Source organism: Pezoporus flaviventris, unplaced genomic scaffold (assembly GCF_033815535.1).
Source record: "Pezoporus flaviventris isolate CSIRO_AGI_PZ_B2104156 unplaced genomic scaffold, CSIRO_AGI_Pfla_v1 ptg000021l, whole genome shotgun sequence".
NCBI lineage: Eukaryota > Metazoa > Chordata > Aves > Psittaciformes > Psittacidae > Pezoporus > Pezoporus flaviventris.
The window spans coordinates 3,788,864-3,802,296 of record NW_026892569.1 but is presented as its reverse complement, the minus strand read 5'-3'; the positions used below and the strand labels follow the sequence as shown (position 1 = coordinate 3,802,296).

At 48.2% G+C, this 13,433-nt stretch overlaps 1 protein-coding gene across 1 annotated transcript in view; it reads right to left on the bottom strand.

Annotated features, from left to right (window-relative positions):
• Nucleotides 1–5,798, bottom strand: part of RYBP (RING1 and YY1 binding protein) — a 45,054-nt gene extending 39,256 nt beyond the window's left edge. The window contains exons 1-2 of the mRNA XM_061455724.1: nucleotides 5,602–5,798; nucleotides 4,564–4,689 (exon numbers count right to left, since the gene is read on the bottom strand). Coding sequence (XP_061311708.1) covers nucleotides 4,564–4,689; nucleotides 5,602–5,633 — 158 coding nt within the window. The 5' untranslated portion in view covers nucleotides 5,634–5,798. The remainder of the gene's footprint in view (nucleotides 1–4,563; nucleotides 4,690–5,601) is intronic.
• Between the last annotated feature and the right edge of the window lie 7,635 nt (nucleotides 5,799–13,433).

Here is a 13,433-nt window from a genome sequence, read left to right as displayed (position 1 = left end):
CAGCTTTCTCCAGATGAGTCACATACTCCATTTTTATAGAAAATAACCCACTTAAAGGCCAGCTATGATGCTGAATAACAACCCCCCTGCTTAATGCAGGTGAAAGCTATCCAACTTGAAAGAACTGAATGAAACCACTTTGCTTTCAACCTACACCACAGATACACATTTTCAGAACAGTCCTGCAAATACATGGCAAATCAGCAGCGCATATATTAGCTGTACAGAGATCAGGAGCCTGATTTGTCATTCTAGGAATAGCAGGACTATCTGGTGTCTATTCTGGTCAGCCCAGCCTGGATGCAGAACAAGAGGATACTTTTCAATGGTGACATGGAGAGTAGATTACATCCTTCACGGTGCTAGCTTATATCTTTCAAACATGCAAAGGAACTTTCTGGAGAACTGAAGGAGAACAACATCTGAGACAACTATCCCACACAAGAGAAAATATATCTTTTTAATTATGATGGTTTCAGCTCTGCCTGCCCTCAAAAATAAGGGTAGCAAAAGAGTGAAGCACTACTGACATATGCTCCATGAGCACTCCACAATGAAACCTATGTTCAAATCACTTGATCCAAACTCCAAACCATGCACTTTAAGCATACAGCTATTAGCAACAAATACAACAGAAATGCTTATTAAGTGCATGCCTTGCAGAGGACATACATGCTACACCTTGTTAATTTTGGGCTGCAGCGTCCCACTGTTTTGTTCATTTGCACATCAGACATCCAGTTTCTGCTCTCACATCTTCCACTGACATTTTTTAGTGCATTCCTCTGTATAATCAAGGCACATTCATGATAGAGGATGTGAAGTTCAGACAAGGAAAGCACTTATCCTAAAGTTGAGAAAAATTAACATCACAGAAGCTCCACCACATCACACTGCTTGCCATCTATCCAGAAGGAAAGCTTCAGATAATAGAAACTACCTCTGTGAAATCAAGAGTGAGGGGGAAATATTCTTCTTTACAATGATGTCTGAAAGCAACCCCATGCAGAAACACTCTGCATGGCTGTGCCTGGGAGGAGAGAAGAAGCTACAAGGTGTACAGGAACACAAGGTATGTAAACCATTGGAGAACCAAAGGGAAAGAGAAGCAAGAATACCATTTAAAAAAAAAAAACAAAAAACAAACAAAAAAAAAAAAACAACAAATGAAAACAGGGAGCCATCTCCTACCCTCAGATAGGAATGCACAGCTCCCGGTAACCAGAAATACAAGGCCAAATTCTGCCCTCACATTCCTAGGAAATCCAAAGCAAACTTTCATTCCGTGTTTGAAGACATAAAGGATACTGGAAGGAACACGCGTCTGTGAAGCAAGCTTCCTGGTAGAAGTTTTAATTCAAGCCTTCTCGTGTGTGCAGGAGCGGGTAGGGCCACATGAGAGCAAACCACCAGAAGAGCTGCAGGACTCAAGTGGAAGTGGTGGCCAGCACCAGCTGCCTGCACTGCTACACCAACACAAAAACCTCTGGGAAAGAATAAGAGTATTGTACACTGTAGCAAGCACATCACCATTGCTCATTCCCAAGCTAGCCAGTTACATCACCTTTCTTGCCCAACTGAATGCTGTGTTGAACACAGCTTATATCTTTGCCATAATCCCCGCAAAAGGAAAACCATAGAAAAGCACAACATACTTGCCCTAAAGAGAGCGCAGTAAGTTTAACCATAAAATTACAAGAATAAAGTTGAGGAAAGGGAGTTAAGTGACATATTGTAACAAACCCAGTATTCAACAAGTACTACAGGTTTAACATAATCTTTGCACCACAGCTCCCAATTCTCTTGAGATGGAATTGACCTAATTTTTATTTAAAAGCAAACTGAAGTATTTATAAACAGTCCTTTGAAAACGTATTCAGGTGCAATTTAACTGTTTAACATCTATAGTGATTTTGACTTGGCAGGTCAACTCTAAAGCTCACGTGTTTGAAGCTTCTTTATGAGATCCTAGGGAAAGAGGATAGCTGGATCTGACAAAGTAAAACTTCTAACTGCTGCCAGCCAACCCTCCTACACACAAACAGATTATATCGAGTCTGAAAAAATACACGCAGTGTGAATTAGCCAACGTCCTAACTAGCTCTCAAATCAGAGAATATTTATCAGCCAAAGTAAACTCTACAGCAAATAAATGGCTTCACAGTGGAGGGGTGGGGGGAGTAGGTCGTATCATATCTTAATGAAAAACTAGGCATACTGTAATTGCACACAGTAATTTGATGAAAACTGGTTGCCCCACCATGTCTATGTCTGTCTTTCACTACTTTGTTAAGCTTTTTAAAGAGGAAGTTTGATAGATTTCTGATAAGTGTTACTGAAGTAAGCCTAAATGAAGCACAGCTTTTAAATGTGGAAAAGTGTCATCAACTTGTCAAATTGCAACTTAAAAGTCAAGCTCAACAAACACCTTATATTTCAAGTAATAAATTATCAATCATAACTCGTTAAGTATCTTTACATCAGTCATTTAGCTAAAAAATTCTGACGAATTTCCCCGGCACCGACTTGTACGTCACATACTGTAACACTCAGAGCAATAGATACCACAAAGAACTCTGACCTCCCAGGTCTTCTCAACACACGACAGTCCCTCACAATGCTCAATCACTCCTGCTTTCAGTTATATTTATTCATAAATTATACAAATATGCAAGACGACATGATGGTCCATTGAATATTTTAAATACTTTCTCAAATTCTCCAAACAAAGGCAATTTAAAAAGCGGCAAATATGAATAGAAAGCTGATGAATTAAATGAATTAAAATTAGAAGCTATTCATAAGGGTTCATTAAAAGCTAAAGAGAAGTACAATGTTCTAGACCAAAGGATCACATCTGCAAGTAAGGCTCTTAACCTGAAATCATCAACTGCTATCCCTCTTAATAGCCCTTTACAGACAAAACATCCTACTACCTCAACAAACAGTTTGAAAATTACCATTAATAAAAAGTAAAGGCATAGGAGAGAAAGCTGCTCAAAAAGCTCTCAAAATGAACATCAGCATGGTGGCCAAATGAAAATGACTGAATCTGCTACAAGATACAACCCATATGGGCTCCTACATCTCATTAAGGCTCTCCTACAAACACCCATGCACATGCTTGACACCACGCTGCGAGAGCTCGCCGTGACTGCAAGGCTACGCGCTGTAGTAGCACACACAGTTAAAGACCAGGCAACTGCAGGATCAATGTGTTTCACCTGAGCACACAGGGAAGCCAAGGAAACAGAAACCCACAGAAATCAAGCGTGCTGTGAAGGTTTAGTTGCATGACAACAATACTGAACAAAACAAGTGAAGAATCAGCTCTAGATGAGTACAGAACACTACTGTCCCAAAAGCTCGACCTTATTCAATGTTACAACTATGCAATTTAAAATGCTTAAGTTCAAGACCTCTGTTTAATCTGTAAAAAGCAGAGATACTTGTAACCAACACGCATCCTAAAAATACACAGTAAAGGGCTACAGTGCTCTCTGTTGCTGTAACTCGAGAGTTTCAGTGGACCAAAAGCATGCTCTCCATTAACAATGTAGGCACTTCACATTGTCTAAAGCACAGTGTGAACAATAACCAACCAAACACGCTTTCACCTCCTTTGTCAGTCACATCAAGACAGCTAAGTCATGCAAACAGCCTGCTGATGAGAGCATCTCAATACACCACTGCACTCAAAGGAGGGAAATGATGCCTTTCACAATGGAAAAGACTACTTCCTTGGCAGAGCAATGGAATTCAAATATACAAGGTACAACAGGAGCAAAATCAGAAGTCATCAAAAGTAGAACAAAGCAGAAAAAGAAAGAATAAGCAGAGCACCTCATGCCTGTTTTAGCGCCAACTGGTATTTCTAGGCAAACTTTCTGAACCCACTAACTGCGAGAGTGCGAGTTGGGGGGGGGTGGGGGTATTTAGATTAAATTAATTAAATTACTGTACACCAGCTTCACCATCTCACAAAGACTTCCACAGTTACCCAGTGCAAGGCAATCAGGGAGACCCAACAGCTAAAGCTTTCAGAAATCCGCACCATTCCCACACCGAGCATAAAGCCGATCCCTTTCAGATGACAAAAGACACTGAGAGATCAACATCTCGGGAAGGGAGTTGTTCACATAGCATCAGCCGTTTCCTTTCTCATCCCCTAATTCTCAGTCATTTCTACTCCTGTAGAAAACACAGGTAAATCTCCACCCAGACCACAGAAGACCATGTGCCCCAAACCACGGTCAGAATGTTTTTGGCTGGCTGAGGATCTCCAAAACGTCCTCAGTACATGAGCAACAAAAAACGCACAGAACAACAAAAAGATTCAGGTCGCTGACACATCCACAGAACATGTCTTCCAGTTCCAATTAAATGCTTGAAAGAGAATTTTTAAGATCCACAAGCTTTTGAACGGGGACAGAAGGGGCCGTACCGGGGGAAGGGGGGATGCAACCATCCGATATCCAGGGAACACGGGGAAAAAAAAAAAAAATCAACAAGTCGGCGCAGCCCAGCATGGAGCAAAAGCCGCGTCGGAAGGTGCGGACGTACCTTGTGGAGGTGCCTTTCCTGACATCGCAGATACTGCACTTGAAGGCTTCGGCGCTGTTCCTGAAGGTGCACACGCTACAATCCCAAAAGCCTTCGTCGGCTGCAGGTTTGGCTTGCCTTTTCGGCCTTGAGGAGGGGGAGGGAGAGGGGAAGCGTGTGTGTACGTGTGTGTTTGGGGAGGAGGAGAGAGGCGGCGGAGGGAGGAGGGAGAGGAGGAGGAGAGAAAGAAAACACACACATGAGAAACCATGTTACAGAGCCCCGAAACCCAGCGCCCGCTCTCACCGCCGCTCCCCCCGCCCCGCGCCGGGGAACAGCCGACAAACACCTACCGGGGCCGGCGCCCGGAGAGGTGCGGTGCGGCCCCGCGCTCCGCCCCCAGCCCCGCGCCGCGGGAGGGCCCAGCCGAGCCGGGCCGAACCCAGCCGGGTCGGGCCGGGCGCGTCCCCCTGCGCCCCCTACACCGCGGCGGGGGCCGCCCCCCTCCCCTCGGAAAGAGGGTGGGAGAGTTTGAAGGCTGGGAGGCGCGTTCCCTCCTCCACCTTGTTAAACCTCCCTTTGTCTGGGAGCAGCGAGTGCGCGGAGCGGGAGTGCGAGCGAGCGGAGCCGCCATGGCTGCTCTCTCACCACACCAGCCCTGGTACCGGCGGCAGGCAGGGAAACACCGGCACTGCTCCTCCCGCTGCCCTTCCACGCTCCCTCCATCTTAGGAGCCTCCTTCGCTCCCTCCCCGCCTGAAGCAACCCCCCTCCGCCCCGACCCCCCGCGTACCTGCCCGGCTGGCGCGGGCTCACCGCCCCCCTCCCAGCGTTCCCTCCATCTTAGGGAGCCCCTCGCCGCCCCCCCCGCGGCAGAGCACACGCACGGAACTGCCAGCCACGGGCCTACCCACCGCCATCCCCTCCCGCCGCGCCAGCGCCGAGCCGGGCCGGGCCCGCCGTCGCCGCTGGGGCAGGGTGCGGAGCGGCCAGGGGCGGCCCTCGCCGCGCTCCCTCCATCTTAGGTGCCTCTCCCCGCGCCCCCCGCGCCCCCGCTCACCTGGTCGGGCTCTTCTTGTCGCCCATGACCATGGATCGGGGCCGCCCCTGCCCTGCGCACAAAGAAAGAGGCGAGGGGGAGGGGGACGGGGCTGCCTCCGTCCAGCAGGCTCCGGCTGCTCCGCACCCCCGCGCCGCCGCTCCTGCCGCTGCCAGGCTCCGCTCCAGACTAGCAGCGCAGCCCGGCGCCCTCCCTCCTCCTCCCTTCTCTCCCTCCCCGCGCCGCGCCGCTCCGGCGGGCGGAGCTCACCGCCGCACCGCGGCCAATGGGGGCGGCCCCGCCGCCAGCCCCGGCGGGGAGGAGAGTGGGGAGCGCCCCCCGCGCCGCGCCGCCCCCGGCCAGGAGCCCCTTCGGGCCGCCTCCCGCCCTCTTTCTCCTCAGCGCCGCAGGCGCTGCCCCCCGCAGGGGTACCCCATCGCAGCGGGAGGGCTGGCTCCTCTCAGCCGGCGGTGGCGGGTGGCCCCTTCCTTTCCCCTCCCTTCCCCCTCGGAGGGCTTGTCGCCTGCCCGTCCCCGGGGCAGCGAGGCCGAAGCCAGGGGTGCCGCCGGGGCCTGCTGTGGGCGGGAGCCCGTCAGGGCAGAGCGCGGCCGTGCGGCCCCGTCCTGCCCGCGTGAGGGGAGGCAGGTACCGGTGGGGGACGCGCGGGCCCGCTCCGTGCGGGGCTGGACGGCCAAACCCCTGCCTCGCCCCGCTGAGCCGCTGCGGTCGCAGTCACCCGGCAGGGCTGGGCGGGCAGGAGAGAGCTCCTGCTCCGCGCCCTTTCCTCGGGCACGGGCCCGCTGCGCCGCCACGGAAACCTCGGCTGCCACCTTTGTGAATCTCCTTAACGCTCTGGGTCAGGTCACCAACCCGAGCAGAGCCGAGGGCGTTTAGATAGCGCGGCCGAGGTCTTCCAGGTCAATCCCTCCATGATCTTTCAATTCCACCGAAAGCACAAGCCGTGGTTCTGCAAAACTCCCGAGGTGGCAAAAAGTGGTGTGTCCCAGAAAACGACAGTCCTGCCCCAAGTTTCCCCTCTGGCTCTTTAGGTCTGTGGAAACACTGGCATGGTGGGCTGGGTGTCAACGTGCCAAGGACGAGCCCTTACTGTCTTTGCTGAGCCTCTTTCCAAGCAGGGCTGGTTCCTCAGCAGCAGCTGCAGGAAGAGATGGGAGCAATGAACAGCCGAGGAAGGACGGGTAGTGAGTGATGAGTAAAGACAGAAGAGGGTTCCACCACTCCTAGCTGCACGAGCACTAGCCTTGCAGGGCAGACATTTTTGCACCGTGCTTTCCCAGTTTCTCACTGGTAACTAAGCCAAGCTAACAGCTCCCACCAGTGAAGAGCAAACTTCAACGCAAGGCAAGAAACAGCACAGGCAGGAGGGATGTCTGTGGGCTGCACAGGGCTGTGCCTGAGAGTGTGGCGAGCAGGGCTGCAGACTGAGGGTGAAGACAGCCTGAACCAAGTTAACCAATGGCTGAATATAAGGCAAAAATACCTAAACATCAAACCTATTTTAGTGGCTTATGGCAGGATACAGTCCTAGTGTAGCAGGAGGCAAGCATAACCATGTCTTGCGCTTTAAATCTTCAGTGATCTGGACTCACTCACAAGCCACAGAGGTTTTTTCCCTTCTGCCAATGCCCATTATAACAGTAAAATCTTGCTGACAGAGTCACCTCCCAGTACTTGATAGCTACATGTAATCCACTCACCCTACCCAGCCCCCTCATCCCCATACAGGTAATTTAACCCTTGCTGGCACCTCCGCCAACAACTTTAACTGCGATTTGCACGGATGAAGACTTCTGATGACTTCTTGCTACGCCACACAAGTTCCCGAACAATCCAGTGAGAAACAGACATACTCCAAGGGCAGAGTTAAGGTTGTGCAGTTATCACATGTAGGAAGTGTCATTTTCCCATTGCATCTGCTGTTTTCCAAACATTTTTGCTCTTTTAGATTACAGCAGTAACGTTTGCTTGGGAATCTGTGTGGGAACAGTAGCTCAGCAGTGCTCAAGGGGTCTGGTAAGCACAGAGTCCTGTTGTGCAATCGCTACCAGAACTTCATGGCAATAATGCTTATGGGGACAGCAAGAACACTGATTTTGGGAACAAGGTCAGCAGAGGAACTGAGAAGAAGCACAGAAAGGCAGAAAGTGCTGAAATTTTGGCTTGGGGGGAGATCCAGGCGCAGTCTGACTCCCATTTTCTGCCACAGCTGCTTCTCTCAGCTCCCCATTGCTACATTCAGCAGAACAACAGCCACCACAGGCACAGAGTAAGTTATTGTAGAAACATTAGGGAGCTACAACCCAGTTTAGAAAGTGATTTTTCTGCTCAAAAAAAGTTTCTGAGTTAGTTTTCTTTCCAAAATCTTACTACATCCTTTATTATCAATTCCCCTGGAAACCTTCTTTCCTCAGCAAATAAAGCCTTCAAAGTCACTTGGCAACCTAAGTATGGTGGGACTTCATGCGATCACGTACACGCAATGGAAGGTGATCATTCCCAGTTTGTTAAACACACTTCAGAACTGCAGCTGGGTGTCTTTGCCTTCATGGATGGCTCCTGGAGGAGCGCAATGGTGGGCTCACACATTGATCCAGGTGGAGCTTTTGGGATGCTGTGTCCTGCATGCAGCACTTCCCTGCTGAGCCCTCCAGACACTGACTCACCAAGACAGGAACCATGGGCAGAAATCAGGGCTGTAAATACAGTCAAGCTAAATGACAAATGCCTTGGTGTGGTATTTCTTTCACACTGCGGTGTTAGCACAGTGAGCTGTTCTGCTGGCCTCAAAATTCACGGAGGTGGTGTGGGCAGTATACTCCACTGAGAATTTAGGGATTTTTAATGGAGTTTGGGGTCTCTTGTGCTCACAAGCTAGCCTTGGACAAGTCAGTACCTTTTCTCATTAACTCCAGATGTCTGGATTTGAAAAGTGAAAGAAGCCAATTTCTAGGCTCACACCTGAATCTATGGCACTAATTTTCAAACCAGACTCATTCCAACTAAATATTTTGGACTCCACAATGCTGTTCAGCTGGTGCTAAATCCCCCTGAAGAAATTCCCACCCTTGCCTCCAGAAGATACCGCTTTCTCATCGGTGCTGTGTGCAACTCCTTGTTTGAGAGCACTCTCAACTGCAAGAGGAGCCTGTTAACACACTTCTCTCCACCTCTCTCCTTCCCCCACCATGTGTATTTTAAATGACAAAAGGCTTATAAAGAGACACTGCAGATGCTTCCAGACTGTGACAAGAGTCATGGCACTGGGACAGGCATGCTCAGAGCAGCTGGGAGAGCAGGGCACAAACCTCTCAGGCCAACCTGGCTGCCACAGCCTATGCTGGGAGCTTATGCACAAACGGCTTTTTTGGCTTTGGCTGTACATGAGTACGTCCTTCATGTCAAGTATGGAGAAATTGGGATGAAACGGATGAAGCACCATTACCCTTCTGCACCATCTCAGCACCTCATCTTTCTCGCCCAAACCATCCCTTGCCCTAGCAGCATCATAGCCGCTCCTGCTTCCTTGCTTCATCCCTGAAAACAGGAGACAGTCCAAACTGACATTCCGTACCCTCCACAGAGCTGCTGCCCAAGGGTGCTCAGAGGCACACTCCAAGCTAAGCACCCCTGTTAGTAGCCTCTTCAGCACCGTGAGACCTCTGAAACCTGGCATGCCAAGAGCACAGAGGTAATTCCCTGTGCCCAGACCATCGGTATAAATGAATTGAAAAGCAAACTGGGACACTACACATGCAGCCAAAGTCAGTATTTGTGCATAAAGTTCAATGCCAAATATAAATATTAACTTGAGTTCCTCAGGCCCTTTGGTGACTGTGGTAAATCTGCATTTTTGTAATTCTGCATCAGATGTGCGTAACTTCTCAGAAGTGACTGCTGCCCAGAACAGCCCAGACTGTAACCCCTAGTAAATGACTTTTCTGTGGATTTAGTAAGGAGTTTCTTACATAGGAGTTGGAATAGAGCTCAGGACACAGGTCTCTCTATTAGTTTAGCCAGAGCTAAAAGGATCAGAAATGATGATGCTGCTCTCTGGGGCAGGGAAGTTGTTTATCACCACACAATTAGCACCTTTTAGTTGAAGTGGGTGGCAAGGGAAATTAGCAATTGAGGGTAGAAATGGTGAACCAGCTACACTAAAGCACCTAAAAGCCAGCATTCATCTCACTGTATCCTGAAGGGGATTAAATGTGTTTGGCCTTCCCAGGTTTCCAGGAGGAAGAGAATATCAAGGAGTGGAAGAAAAAGGAGCAGTGTGAAAGCCACTGGACTTCATGCAAAGTAGCATAATGCTTGCCACACCATAAGAGCATCCTTAGGAAGGGAAGCAGGAGCCTATGCTCCGAAACCTGGAAGTCTTCACCACAAAACAAAACACCAAACCAGAAAACATGCATTGACAAGAGGCACTGGTGGCCAACTGCATCCTCTCTTGTTCTTAAAGCACAGCATTAACTGCCATCAGCTTCAGGTGCTGCTGCCAGAGAGGAGTCAGGGAGAAACTACTCTTGGAAGTCTCACTTAGCACTTGATAGCATCTTTGAAAATGCAGCCCTGGCTTTGTTTGCAAGCTTTTGGGGGAAAGCATTGTGCTAGGGATTGTGTAAACACAGAACTGGCTGATGGATGGCCCTGGTGCTCCACAGAGATTTATGCATGCTTCGGCAGAATGTACTGAATTAGCAAGCATCTCAGATTAATACAGGGGCACTGAGAGACTTTACTGATAATCATGGGAGAGCAAGATAAGGAAGAGTTACCACACAGTGTTCCATTTTCCAGACATCAATAAAGACTCAGATGTGCGATATTTTTAGCTGTGCTGGGAGCACAGGCATGGCAAAGTTGGCAAGGGATGAAGCAAGGAGAACCATGAAGCTGGAAGATCATTGGTAGACCTTCTCAAAAAATAGCCTTGGGATGAACATTACTTGGTATTTTCCTTAGTGACCACATTAGGAAAAGAAGGGATTGTTCTCATAACCTGAAGATGAGAAGCAGAATGTCACATTGGAAGAAAATAATAACTTTGAAAGAGAGCAAAATGGAAATAGGATGAAATACAATTTAGGCAGCTGGGTGCCTGTAATAAAACTTTCTGACTCAGAGCAGAAGCTCATTGGTATGGCACACACAAGGGAGAAGACCTGTCTCAGGTATTTGCGTGCCGCTGGTGTGACTTTGCTCCTGAAAAGGTCAATGTTAAGTAAAGGGTATCAGAAAAAGTACCAACGAATAGAGACAGGGAAGCACATAATAAGACTGAACAGTGTACAGACGAGATCTTGTTGGAGCTATCATTCTCCAGACAATTCTCCAGTTGAAGACAAAAATTGCATTCAAGCTGGGAGAAGCGTGGAGAAGGGATTCTAGATGGTATGGGGAATTTAAAGCCTATTTTATGAGAGAAGTCTCTGGAAACTCAACTTGCTCAGCCTAGGGAAACAAAGGCTGGGACCACTCTGGAAAATACAGTGGGGAAGGAAGCAGCACAGCAATAAAGGAGCTAGTAGACAAGAATGAAGAGCACAACTGATCCGTGCTGGACATGTAGGCTGGAAACTAGACATCTGTTTCTAACCTTCAGAGGAGCAAGGAGCAGAAACAGCTTTGCAATGGGAGGAGCAAAGGCACTCAATGTAAAGACAGACCTTGATCACTTATGGATGGAATCACACAGCAGAGTGGCTCACATGGTCCCTCCCAGCCTTATGATCCCTCTGAGCAAAGACCCCGTTGCTGTCATTAGAGTCCTGGCTCTCACTCCTCACCCACACCAGCTAATCTCATCTGACTTGTTTCCAGGTTTTGTGCCTAGAAATGGGTTTCTCAAACACCCAGGGGGTTCTGATTTGCTTCTAAATTTGGTATATGTTTTTTTTCCTCCCAGAAAACGTAAAACTCCCTCTATTCAGCAAAATAAGGGTATTTTTTTAAGTTTTCTTTCTTTCTCTCTCTCTCTTTTTTTTTATATATTATCTATTTATAGATAGTCTTTCATGGGTTCTTTGGAAAGTAGTTTTAGAACTGAATTAACAAGTGATCAAATGCCGACTATCAGGAACTTCAAACAGCAAGCCAAAAACTTTCTATCAGGAGCAGCCTGCTGAAGAACAACGTAGTAGAAAAAGGATCTGAAAGATGAGGAGCAGTATGCAAGCAACAGCCAGTGCCAAGAATCTCCAGGGTCTGCAAACCCTTAAAATGCCAGACAGACAGGAATAGAAAACAGCCTGAAAAGGTAGAGAGGCATAAAAAACTCTGTGAGCAACAGCCTGAAATATAAAACTCAGAAGAGCAGCAAAGAAAGCCAACAAAAACTAGAGGCTCTAGCTAAGCATCCTGCATGCTGTATTCTACAGATAGCAAAGGCTGTGCAATTTAAATCTGTAATCCCTTCCCAAGCAAAGAGGCTTTTGCAATAGCGCAATCTGGATGTCACCAGCATATGAATAGGCATCTTGGGACTGCTCTGGAGAACAGAGGTCAAAGTTTAGTGATGTATGTAGTTGTCTCCCTAATGGGTCTTATTGATTATTATCCATAGAAACAAGCAACGTCTCCAAATCTGCCTCCCCTTTTGTGCTAGATGCTGGCAACCAAGAAAAAGCAGGATCTTGATCTTCCAGCTCCAGGCAGATTGTAGAACATTGAAGCAACAAGGAAAGACACAAAGTTGCTGAATAGAGTAATGAAACACAGCAAGTGGAAAACGGTAAACAGATCTGTGTAACATCTGCATAGTGATAATATGTGGGAGTACAGTGTTAAAAAATAGTATCTAATAAAATAAATTTAAAAAGAATAGGATAATATAAGAGGGGGAGAAGAGGAAGTCAACGCTGCAATTCAACCGCCCGAGTAAATTATGCATTGTGGAGGGGCTGAAAAGCTTCAGTACAGATAAAGCCCAGTACAGATAAAGCCACACTTGTCCAACTGCAGGTATTCCAGCAAGGTGTCTTAAATACTGCAGTGAAAATCATTATGTCTATAATACAAAATGGTGGTAACAGGTTGGTCTCTTCACAGCACAAGCACAGTTATGTTGTGGCAACTTCAACAGGAGAGCAAAAATAGAAAAAGCACCAGAAGGAATGGACCTAAAGTACTAATGCTATATTTTCCCATTCTAGTGAGCACTTCTGTGGCAGCCAGCCAGGCCATGAGAGCAGAGCCACCTCAGGTAGGGCACTGGGAACACCCTTGAGTGAAGCCTAAGCTGGTAAATAAGGAAGGGTAAGGATGATTATTAGACCTCTTCAAACTTCCTGAGTTTGCAAGATAGAGTTAGAGGGAGCAGGCTTACTCTCGAGACTTTGGTACTTCCACTTCTGGCTGCTGCTAGAAACTGGATGCAGAAAAAACCCACAACCAACCAAAAAAATACCAAACAATCCTGTTTACAACATTTCAGAATCTCAGAAGTCATCTCATTTGGGTTCAGGGTTAGGAACCGTCTCCTGTCAGGAAACCATTAGGGCTGCCCTACTGCTTGTGGTGCTGCTTGAGATCTGACTTCTCTGTCTACCCTCATCCTCACCCATCTCGCAGCTCACAGGCTGAAAAGGGGCAGAGGATGTTGGCAATGCTGCTGGGCTTCCCTGGTCAGCAACAGCCACTTCCCACTGGTGCCAGATGCCAGTTCCTGGGCTGTTCCTCACACACCCACTGTGTTATGCAGAAATACAGGACGTAGAGGAGCATCCCAGCAAGAGCTCTGTGCACACACTCCTGCTGCCTTGTAGCAAATGCTCCATGCAGGGCAGGGGTGAAGCAAGGCTTGCTGCCTAAAGGGAGGACCACATAGCTGA